At 47.5% G+C, this 12,153-nt stretch overlaps 1 protein-coding gene across 1 annotated transcript in view; it reads left to right on the plus strand.

The window, feature by feature from the left end:
* Positions 1-12,153, plus strand: part of COL22A1 (collagen, type XXII, alpha 1) — a 299,536-nt gene that overhangs the window by 45,228 nt on the left and 242,155 nt on the right. Inside the window, exons 4-5 of the mRNA XM_011938231.1 lie at positions 5,097-5,208; positions 11,710-11,833. Coding sequence (XP_011793621.1) covers positions 5,097-5,208; positions 11,710-11,833 — 236 coding nt within the window. The remainder of the gene's footprint in view (positions 1-5,096; positions 5,209-11,709; positions 11,834-12,153) is intronic.

Below are 12,153 nucleotides of genomic sequence, written 5' to 3' on the forward strand. Positions count from 1 at the left end.
GGCTTTCCTGGCTTCAGCGAGGTGCTCCCTCTATTTTTTGCATGAAACAATTGCTTTTTTTATCTCACAGTGCCTTGCATCACAGCCTGCTTTCCTCGGGAACATTTTTTATTCTTCTTCCCAGCCCTTATTTATTTTGGGCAATTTATCTTTTTTTTTCTTGGTGCCCTTTGCTGCCACCTAGTTAATTCCTTGTTCCAAGTTTTGTTGTATTCAACTCTTTGTTTTTGTTCACTGAAACCAATAAAAGTGGAACCAGAAAGTAGAGCATAGGCTTGCTTTTTGAAAACAAGTCTATTTCATATATTCTCTCCAATATGACTGCTGAGGGGAAAAGCAGATGAGGGTGTCAGTTTTTAGCGGTGTTTGATGGTGCTGTGAAGTAGAGGACCGGCCCACTTTGCAGTTCCCGGCTCTGACTTTGCCCCTCCCACTGCTGGGGCTCCTCAGGCCCCAGGACACTTCCAGACACAGGGGCTGCAATACAGGGGCAGCCCAGTGGGTTGTAAAAGGCCCCTCGTTGTATGGGGCCCAGTCAGTTCCAACAGCTGCTCCTCACTGGGCCTGCTTCGGAGCCCAGAGCTGTGGGGACTCTTCATGCTTCTGTCTCTAGGTAATACTGAGACTGCAGCCTCTGGGGCATTGAGACCCTGTTCAGGTGGGCGGGGGGCTGTGCCAACAGCAGTGCAGTGGGGAGATAAAGGAGAGGGGGTGCTCTCAGCTTGCGTTCGGTGAATGTTTCCCAACGCCCAACTTAGGATCTCTGGGACTTCCCAGGACTCCCTCCTTGGTGGGCGTGGTGGCTGTTCCCAGTCATGCACCCTGGAGGCCTGGTCCTTATAACCAGAGTGAGAGAGGTGGGGCTCTGGGGTGGTGGCAGAGCTTTTGCCAGGGGATCCAGCTTCACTTGGGTTAACAGGTTCCCATTGTGCCCAGGCGGGGACAGTGGGGTTGACTAAGGAACTCCTGGGTGCTGGTTTCCCCCCAGGTGTTTAATCCCATCATCACACTTAGGTCTTATGACACCCCTGCAATAAATTATTCTCTCCATTTTTCCAATTACAGAAACAGGCTCAACAAAACCAGATAACTTCCTCAGTCTCCTAGCTGGAACTCTGTGTGGCAGCAGAGTGCCTTGGGCTACGTTAAACATTGCTAATGCCCAATGTGCATTGTACCTTTACCTGGGATTAACCCCATGGCTTTGAGTAGGAACTGTGGCTGTTCTGTTACCTCCTGTCTCCTGGCATACTGAACAAAGGGATTCTTCACTGCATAAAATTGCACATTCAAGTTAACTGTTATGCGAGAAATGCGGTTTGACTGGGATTCCTTCCAGCCATGGCACAAATTGGGGGAAATATGACAATAGTTTTTGGTACTAAAAACACAAAAGATGATCAAATTGCACCCAAAATTCTCCCAGTTTACAGATGAGGAGACTGATACTCAGAAAGAAAGTGACTCAGCCAGGATCACAGGATGTTAGTATCAAGGAGACCCACCCACCTCTCCATGCCGCATGTTTATCTAGAGCTTGTGAAGGTTTAGAGGACTGATCATGCTCTCATTTAGGGCGAGGGACCCATTAGAGCATCCAGCCTTTAGTGAGCAACTATTGTGTTTCAGGCATGTTCCTACACATTTTCTCATTTAAAACTCAAAGTGATTTTCCAAGACATGAATGTCTAATAGAGTCAGAATGTATTGCCACTGGCAGACAGGCAGACACTGTGCAGGGCCATTGTCCTGTCCAGGCCTGGTGACTGGTTTTTCCTTTTCCTTCCTTCCCCTTCCCCTTCCTCCTCCCCCTCCCCTCTCCTCCCCTCCCCTTCCCTCCCCTTTTCCTTTTCCTATTCCTCTTCCTTTTCCTTTTTCCTGTCCTTTCCTCTCCTTTCCTTTCCTTTCCTCTCCTTTCCTGTCCTTTTCTCTCCTTTCCTCTCCTCTCCTTTCCTTTCTTTCCTTTGCAACAGAGTCTCTCTCTGTTACCCAGGCTGGAGTGCCGTGGTGCGATCTCAGCTCACTGCAACCTCTGCATCCTGAGTCCAAGCAATTCTCCTGCCTCAGCCTCCTAAGTAGCTGAGATTACAGGAACCCACCACCACCCCTGGCTAATTTTTGTATTTTTAGTAAAGACAGGGTTTCACCGTGTTGGCCAGGCTGGTCTTGACCTCCTGACCTCAAGTGATCTGCCCACCATGGCCTCCCAAAGTGCTGGGATTACATGCATGAGCCACTTGCTTGGCCAACTGGTTATTCTTAATGTCCCATTTGGTGGATGAAGACATGAGGTGCAGAGAGGTTGAGTAAATTGCCTGAGAGCTGGCAGGGAGAGAAAATGTGGGAACAGGGATTTGCACGTAAATTGTTATCATAGCCCTTACTTGTCTACCACACTGTGTTGTTATTATCCCAATTTTACGAAACTGCAGAGGAAGCAAGCCCAGAGAGGTTGAGGCTTGTGCTCAAGGCCACACAGCTCATTAGTAGGACTTCATTCACTCAGGCGTATCTGGTCCACGTGCTGGGTGTTCTCTCCTCCACACAGTCTCTCCCAGGGACCAAGCCTGTGTTACAGCTCAGAGTGAGACCTGTGTTCAGTTTGACAGATCTGCACTGTGGGCTGGCCCTGCAGGTCCCGAGGATGGGGGATCGGGTGGTGAACTCAGCAAGCCAGGCCCTGTCCTCAAGCAGCTGGCAGGTGAGGAAAGCTGGCCTTGCTCAGCCTGTGCCCAGTGGCAGCCTCTCAGCTGGATCAACCCATGCACCACAGGGGACCTCGGTTGTGGGACTGTGGGTGCCTGCTCCCTCCCACAAACCAACCGTCTCCAGAGATGCTGAATCACTCACACTAGTGTGTGAGTGACAAGCATGGTTTGGAGGGGTGCTTTTTCCATCTATCATGAAGCTTCTGAATACTGTTCCCATCTTAAGGACCCCATATCATTTAACATTATATCATGAATTCCATTAAATAGCCAGTGTGTGAAATGCTATTTGAAAGTGACATAATGGCAGCTCTTAGTCATTTTCCGAGAACTTGACAACCTCAGGATGGCAAGGGGCAGGGAATGGTCCAATCCAAAAAGTGCAGGGCTTCAATCCCAGAGCAACCTTGCCCTGCTCAGAACCCCCTTCCCAGACCATCGCAGGCCAGAGCAAGCCTCTACCTGGTAGCTTCCGCCCCGAGCACCTTCCCTGTGACCCCAGCCCTGTTCCTCTCCAGTGCTGCCCCTGCTCACTGACTCTTCGTGCCTGGAATTGTACTGCACACTTGGACTGTGCATTTCCTGATTTCCTGGGGTCCCCACCTTTTCCAGTTCTCCTGGAGCCAGGATTTTGTGTTGGCGCCTGCTGCAACCCTGGAGCTCACAGGGCTTGGCATACTGCAAGCTCTCAAAAAGAGCTATTGAATAAATACATGACATCTATGGACAAAATGTCGTGTTAGAGAATGCTGCAATTGTGATGAGAAAACAGTAAATATGAAAAGCGCTCTGTTGGTGATTTACTGTATGTCAGGTACTTTATGAAGAACTTTGTATCATTTAAGTCTCATAGCAATGAGGTACATTCTAAAATAATCCCCTTTTTACAGATGGAAAAAACCAGTGCTCAGAGATGTCAGGCAACCTGCCTAAGGTCACCCAGCAAACACATGGTGATTAGGATCACAACCCAGACCTGTCCAATTCTAATACTCAAACTTTGCATCAGGACTACCTGCTTCCCTCCCTGGCATTTCTTACACAGTGCTTGGCATGGACCTGGCTCTCAAAAGCATTGAAGAAATAAATATTTCTTGAATGAATAAATAATCTCTTTGGGCAGAATTTAGTGGTAAAAGAGGCCAAGAGGCTTCAATCATTATGTTAGTACTACAAGTTCATTTCCTGTTTTTTTTTTTTTCTTTTTTCTTTTTTTTTTCAGTAGTGCCTTAGAATATTGGAAACAGTGAGGAACTCTTCCTAAAGTCTCATAGGTTAGGTGCCAATAGCGAGAAGTATATTATCCCTGGGGGTGCACAGATGGGCTTAGCCTGGTGCCTATCTTCAGCCAGCTTCCCTGTAACCTGCTGAGAGCTTTCGCCAGTGTCCGAGAGAGACAGTTTCAGGCGGGTGTTGAGTCACAATGTTAGCCTCCAGAACAAGTGTTGTCCTTAGGCCCCTCTGAGAACCTGGTCTGCAGAAAGCATCCCACTGTGGGGGAATGTGGACGAGCATGTGCTGCTGGTTGTGGGAAATAACTCCTAAAAAGAAACCCATTGTATGAATTTCTCACCATATGCTAAGTACACATATTTAGGGTCTTTCACAGTTGTCACAGAGCCCTACCCAGTAGGCATCATTGCTGTCCTTCCATGGTGAAGTACGCGAGACTCCTGTGGGTCATGTGACTTGCCCAGTGTCACATACACATGGCCGCTCAGGATCAAACCCCCGTCCTTACCCTTGACCCTCACCCAAGTCCAAAGCCCCTGATTTTTCTGTTACTTTACATTGACAATGCATATAAGGCCCTCTCTTAGAGGAAAATTAAACTGAACTAAGGAAAAACAAAACAAAATCCTTTCAAGTAATGTAGTCTCATGAAGACAGTTTATTCCTCTCTGATGTTTCTCTCTTAAAAAATCATGAAACTTAAAAGCTGCCAAACTTTACCCAAGTAAAGTCCAAATGCAAGGCAAAAATATGGCTGCAGAAAGGAAAGCCCTTGCTGGCCGTTTGCCCGCAGAGCCAGCCTGCGTGAGCAAAGAGCACACAACTGGGCTTTGTGAGCACCAGGGCCCTGCGGCACTCACACAACCAGGACACCCTCCATTTGTCTCACACTTAACCACATGCACACACATTTTCTTGAGAAAGCCAGTGTCTGTGTTCTTCTGCACCTTTTTCCTGGAGTTGAAGCCGAAGCTGTACATCTCATTACTCCGGTGCTTATTTTTCTCCCTGAATATGTATGTGAACAATTCCCTCCCAATCTGTTCTCCTGGGGCGGGATGGGCAGGCTGCCTTTGCAGAGAGCAGATATGATTTTTCTTTGTCTTTTATACTCTTCCGTCTCCAAACTCATTCCCAGCTCTTCTCTTTGAACAGGTTTTGACCTGATGGATTTGTTCAGTGTGAAGGAAATCTTGGGGAAGAGAGAGAATGGCGTGCAGAGTTCTTATGTACGGATGGGATCCTTCCCTGTGGTGCAAAGTACTGAGTGAGTGGTCACTTCTCTTTCCAGACCTGCCCAGGGTGTCGTGGGAAAGGGCAAGAAAGGGGCCAGCAGCCTCAGTTTCATACTTGGCACTGAGCCAGGCTTTAACCTACTCAGTGCCTGATAAGGTTGCCCTGTGATGAAGCAGCTGAACCACTGGACCAGGGAATTCAACCTGTTTTTTAGGCAATCTATTATCATTGACTTCATTGGTTCTCTGCTCCTTCTACACCCATCTCTCCATACACATTTGGCATTAGCCATTCATTCATACATGTGTTTTTCTGTCCGTTCATGAAATAACAAACGGGTATGGTTTAGTAGTGCATAGCACCTACTAAGGACCTGACACTGCATTCATGGCAGGTGTGGCTTTGCCAGAATCATGGAGTGGCTTTGGCCAGTTGAGACTGAGTATCAATGTTGACTGGGTACTTGGCTTTACACATTTCTGAATGCCCTTGTGCCTCAATTTCCTCATGTTTTCAATCCAAAGTGAATGTTCCTGCCTTGTAACATTATTGAAAGGACATCATGTAAAGATTTGTCCAGTTCCTGACACTTATTGGGCCTCTAGTCAGGAGCTAAAGATGATACCAAAATGAACACTCTATTCTTCTCATTACGGGCAGACAAATCTTTTGAAAGCAAAAATGATGCTGTTACCCAATCCAGACCCCAAGAGCGTTCTTGGATCTCGTGCAAGAGAGAATTCAGGGTGACTCCGCAGTGCAAAGTGAAAGCAAGTTATTAAGAAAGTAAAAAAATAAAAGAATGACAGAGCAGCCCCAGGGGCTGCTGGTTGCCCATTTTTATGGTTGTTTTTTGATGATATGCTAAACAAGGGGTGGATTATTCATGCTTCCCCTTTTAGACCATATAGGGTAACTTCCTGACATCACCATGGCATTTATAAACTGTCATGGCACTGATGGGAGTGTAGCAGTGAGGACAACCAGAGGTTACTCTCGTGGCCATTTTGGTTTTGGTGGGTTTTGGCCGGCTCCTTTACTGCAAACTGTTTTATTAGCAAGGTCTTTATGACCTGTGTTTTGTGTTGACCTCCTGTCTCATCCTGTGACTTAGAATGCTTTAGCCATCTGGAAATGCAGCCCAGTGGGTTTCAGCCTCATTTGACCCAGCTCCTGTTTAAGATGGAGTTGCTCTGCTTCACATGTCTCTGACAGTATCATGTCATGCGACCTCTCTTCCATCTTTAAACTATTAATATTTAACTGCTTCCAGTGTTCTTAGTAAACTAAAAGGCCAGGAAGAGGAAGGCCCCTGTGTGACCCGACCCCATCCTGCCTTTGTGGTCTCCTGGCTCATCCTCCAGTCTTCCCTGTGTGCCTTCTGTCTGTGTTCTAGGACCTCCCAGGCACCCTCCTCCCACTGGGAGGCCTTAGTTCATGTTCTTCCTCTACCTGGGACACCTGCCCTGCTCATCCTGCAAAGCATGCTCACCCATTATGCTCTCCAGATGCCTTCCTTGAATCCCCAACATCAGGCCTTCCCCTTACCTACCCTCCTCCCAATTTGTACTTCTGTACAAAATGTGTTAAAGTTGAAGTTACCTGATCCAATAGTCTTATCTCCCCTGCTCAATGAGAAGTCCTAGCAAGGAAATGAGTCTTGGTTTCTGCTACAGTCTCGGCACCCAACTAAGCCCTACTCAGAGTAGGGAATGAGGAAATATTTGCTGAATGAATGAGTCAACAGTCCGTAAGGAGTGAAAATGTTCTTTCAGATGCTAGTCTGGCAAAGACTGGCTTTGAATGCCAGCTCATAGAGTATGGGTTTCTGCATGTGTGTGATCCTTTTTGTTTTTTTAATTCAATGAGCATTCTCTGAGTGCCAGCCACACACAGGCACTGTTTCAGACCCTGAAGTCGTTTCATCCATGGCTCACAGTGTCTGCATTCCAAGAGCGATTTTACAGAAGAAGAAATGAGACAAGTCACTTCCTCTCTGAGTCTCGTTTTCATGAAACAAAGACAATAATCGCTGTCAGCCAACTTTTGAGAGTCACCTTCCCAGACAATGAGGTTCTCCCTCCACACACAGCCAGGTGCTGGGGGATGTTATTATGAATCACCTGGCCCCATGCTCATGTGGGGGGTGCACAGGGATGAGCAGAGTCTACAGCCTGTTTTCTTCTTCACTTCCCCTCACTTCTTTGCCTAATATGTCCAATTCATCACCTATTCTACTGGTAAGCAGGAAAAAATCGTGTGGAACTTTAAGAAAAAAAAAATGCAAAAGAGAACAAACAAAATAAAGCAAGCAAAAGTTACACAAATCTAGTGGAAGGGTCTAACCAAGGACCACTCTGTTTGTTAACCTTCTAAGGAGGCACTTGGATCAAAGAGCAAAGCAGCCGAATTCAGGCAATGCTCTGTGGAACACAGCATGGGACCCCGATTCTGGCTCATGGATTTGGGCTCCTTCCTGTTCTCTGAGAGTTGCTCTGAGGAGGAATTTCTACATTTGTTTTAATGGCAAAACACCCAAAATAAAATCAAATTGGCAAAGTTCTTTCTTTTCAAGAAAGGATATTACACTTTTAATTTCTAAAGCTTTGAAATTTAAACACACATATATACAATTTTAGTTTGCAAGTTAATTTTGTTCATAAAGAAAAGAGGTGTCACTTTCAATATTTATATTTTTTTCTCACCTGTTTAACTTTTAAAGGGCACCTTATCTAATTTACTTCTCACAACAATAACGGAAACGAGCAAGGCAGGTATTATACTTTTCACTTAACTGGTACAACATTTGAGACTCAAAATGGGACAGTGATTTGTTCAACACCTCACAGGTCAGAGGAAGCAGAGGCTGGCCTCAAACTCAGGTCCTCTAATTACACACCCTTTTCCCTTCCACTGTCATCTCATATCTGCTGTATTATTTGTGGAAAAGATTGGATTCAGCTATTTCCTTTCTTTAGATGTTTTCTGTTAATGATCTTTTTTCTCCCTGATTAAAATGACTGATATATACACACACACACACACACACACACACATATATATACACACACACACATATATATATGTACACACACATGCACATATATCCACATATGTGTGTGTGTGTAACCTAAGCAAAAGTTATTATAATCAGGGGAATATAAAGTCATTAACAGATAAATCTGTACTTTTTCCTATGATATACTTGTCTGTGTGTATTTCAAAGGCATAAGAAGAAAGTGTGTTCAGGGGAAAAAAAATAGCATAATTGGATTTATTAAGAAAATAAGGAGAAAATGGCCAGGTGCTGTGGCTCATGCCTGTAATCCCAGCACTTTGGGAGGCCAAGGCAGGCAGATTACTTGAGGTCCAGGGTTCGAGACCAGCCTGGCCAATGTGGTGAAACCACGTCTCTATTAAAAATACAAAAAATGAGCTGAAACCCTGTCCACTAAAAATACAAAAAATTAGCCAGGTGTGGTGGCAGACACCTGTAATCCCAGCTACCTGGGAGGCTGAGGCAGGAGAATTGGTTGAGCCCGGGAGGCGGCAGTTGCAGTGAGCCAAGATCGTGCCATCCATTGCACTCCAGCCTGGAAGACAAAGTGAGACTCTGTCTCAAAAAAAAAAAGTAAAGAAAGAAGGAGAAAATGAAAAACAAAGCAACATATTGATCTGTGGCTACAAAGTCTGTGTCTGTGGACGCAGGTGGGGAGGTCCCATCTTCCTCCTGCATGGGCAGTGACTGAGGGCGTCTCTGAATACTGAGGGAAGCCCAGCTGCTGTGAGTGATGGGCCCTGTTCCTATTACCTGGATGTGATCCTGGGTGACATCCCAACTCAGAGAATGACTTTGAACAACTGGGCCATCATCTCCCAGCCTGGAGCTGTAAACAGAATCAGAATCTTGCTTGCAGGTCCTACAGCCAACCAAAGTCCCTGCGGATCTGCAAGTCTGAGAACCAGGAACTCAGACGCCTCCCCACTTCCCTTCCTGTCTGTCTGGCCGGACAGGGTCCATCTCCTCCAGCAGGGAAGTCAGTGTCATGTACATTCCTGAGGCAGCCCCCAGCTTCCAGGGCAGGATTGGGCTCCCCCACAGCAGGCTTTGCAGTTAAGAGTGCAGTCAGCTGGTGATTAAGAGAAGAGCGCAGGAGAGCAGATCCCAGGTAGCCAGATGGCATGGAGTTAACCCCTCAGAGCCTGGGTGCCCTCAGCTATAGCACAAGGATCAAAATACCGATTTTTTTTTTTTTTTTTCCAGACGGAGTCTTGCTCTGTCGCCCAGGCTGGAGTGCAGTGGCATGATCTTGGCTCACTACAAGCTCTGCCTCCCGGGTTCACACCTGTAATACCTTCTTTATACATTCTCGTGAGGAAGAAATTAGGCAATATATGAAAAGAGTAGTGGTGAGCTTGTGTTAAGCTCTCAAAAGATGTATATTTTTGGCCGGGCGCGGTGGCTCAAGCCTGTAATCCCAGCACTTTGGGAGGCCGAGACGGGCGGATCACAAGGTCAGGAGATCGAGACCATCCTGGCTAACACAGTGAAACCCCGTCTCTACTAAAAATACAAAAAAAAATTAGCCGGGCGAGGTGGCGGGCACCTGTGGTCCCAGCTACTCAGGAGGCTGAGGCGGGAGAATGGCGAGAACCCGGGAGGCGGAGGTTGCAGTGAGCTAAGATCCGGCCACTGCACTCCAGCCTGGGCGACAGAGCAAGAATCTGTCTCAAAAAAAAAAAAAAAATTGTATATTTTTATTAAATCCTGGAATCTTATGTCAAATGAGATCCTATGTGTAAGTGCTTTATTGAATCTGAGAAACACTACGAAAAAGTAAGCTAAACTTTATTTTGATAGGATGTAAATCTAGGATAGATCAGTGGTTCTCAACTAAGAGAAATTTCACCCCCACCCCCTAGGGGGCCTTGGGCAGTATCTGGAGACAATTATGTTGTCACAACTGGGTGAGGGGTTGCTACTGCCATCAAGTAGGTGGGGGCCAGGGAGGCTGCTCAGACTCCTGCAAGGCATGGGGCAGCTTCCCCGTCTGTGCTGTCTAGGATGCGTCCTCCAGGAAGATCAAGCAGGCCCTGTACCAGCTCTGGTGAAAGAGAGGTTTCTCCATGGAAATGGCTGTTGACAGTTTTTGAAGTTCTGCATTCCTTCAACTTTTATGAAGTGCCTGCCATGCTTCAGGGACCCGAGTGGGTGCTAAGGGACAGGGATTTGTCAGTGTTTCCTCACCAGGGACCTCAAGGAAAATGTGGGGAGCCTGGAGAGCTGGAAGACAGGTGGCCGTGAGTCGAGCAGATGGGGAGAGATGAGGAAGGAGGGGGTGATATCAACGACGTTTTCCAGAACTCTGTTGTGAAGGGAAGGAGAAGAAGAAAGAGGAAGTGGGAGATTCCTCAGGTCCCGGCTGGGGATGTGCAGTCAGGGGAGGCTGTGTGTGGGTGGGGGTGGCGGGGTTCTGGACTGATATGCGAGAGGCAGGAGGGAGCCCAGGTGCCCTGTTCATGATTCAGAGGAAGATGGAAGAGCAGCGCTCCGAGGACAGAGGGACTGAGGGATGGCATCTTGGTTCTTGGTCGGGGAATTGATCCTCTACAGAAGGGAATGAACAATTTTCATTTCTGAATTTGGAGGAGGAAAAGCAGCCCCAGAACTTGGTGGGGGTGGAGCAACAGGGAGCTGAGGCCTCCTCAAGGTGAGGGGCTGGCTCTACAGGCCAGGCAGGAACCTGGGCCTTGTGGGAAAGAAGAGGATGTGCTACATCCCAGTCTATTCTGGCTGCTATGACAAAGCACCATAAATTTAGCTGGGTGGCTTATATACAGCATTTACTCCTCACAGTTCTGCAGGCTGGGAAGTCTAAGATCAGGGTCCTCATAGACACCATCCTTCCCTGCACTCTCACATGGTGGGAGGGGTAAACAAGCTCTCTGGGGTCTCTCTTATAAGGGCACAAATCCCATTCATGAGCCTTCTGCCCTCATGACCTAATCACCCCCCACCAAATCCCCATCTTCTGTTACCATCACCTTGGTGTGAAGATTTCAACATAATAAATTTAGGGAGACAGAAACATTCAGACCATGGCATCCTGGCATCTGAGACAGGGCACCCAGCAGCATAAGGTATATCCATTTGTCCTGGCCGAGGAGGGATGCAGCAGGGAGCAGCGAAGCTGGGAGTTTCTCCATATTTGATCCCGGGAGTGTGACCATTTAACGTTTACTGTGGATGCCGTCAGTCATGGTGGTAGTGGAGAGATGGAAGCAGATGCACCGTGGGGATGGATTTGAAGATGCTGAGGCTGGAGCCTCAGGGGCCATGACGATGGTCTAGGTCACATTGAGGCCCTGACCTAAGGAGAAAGCAGTCAAGGCAGGCCAAGAAGGTGGATGGTGGAAATATTTAGGAAGTCCAATTGGCAGGGCTTGATCACTGGTGGGTTGTGTGGGCTCACTTTGCTGGCTCCCTGCTCTCGTTGCCAAGCCTGCTGTGTCTGTCTCCATTTTTCTCCAGGGAGGTGTTCCCCCAAGGTTTACCTGATGAATACGCCTTTGTAACAACCTTCCGGTTCAGGAGAACCTCTCGGAAGGAAGACTGGTATATCTGGCAGGTCATCGACCAGTACGGCATCCCACAGGTAAGGACAGCACTGCCTTATCTCAGTGGTCCTGAGCTTTCTGTTTCCCTCTCACAGGGATTGGCATCACCCACCGTATTTTCTCCAGGGCTTTTATCCCTGGGCCTGGAGAGATCGAGAACCTGGTGTATGGAGGCTCAGAGGACCTGCAGGGGGGATGTCACGAGACCCAAGAGGTCCAGCTTCTTGTCCTAATGATATAGTACCAGGCCTTCCAATGGGGTAAAGGAGACTGAGTTGTACCAGGCCTTCCAATGGGGGTGAAGGAGACTGAGTTGTACCAGGCCTTCCAATGGGGGTGAAGGAGACTGAGTTGTACC

Source organism: Colobus angolensis, unplaced genomic scaffold, assembly GCF_000951035.1.
Source record: "Colobus angolensis palliatus isolate OR3802 unplaced genomic scaffold, Cang.pa_1.0 Scaffold17, whole genome shotgun sequence".
Classification (NCBI taxonomy): Eukaryota; Metazoa; Chordata; class Mammalia; order Primates; family Cercopithecidae; genus Colobus; species Colobus angolensis.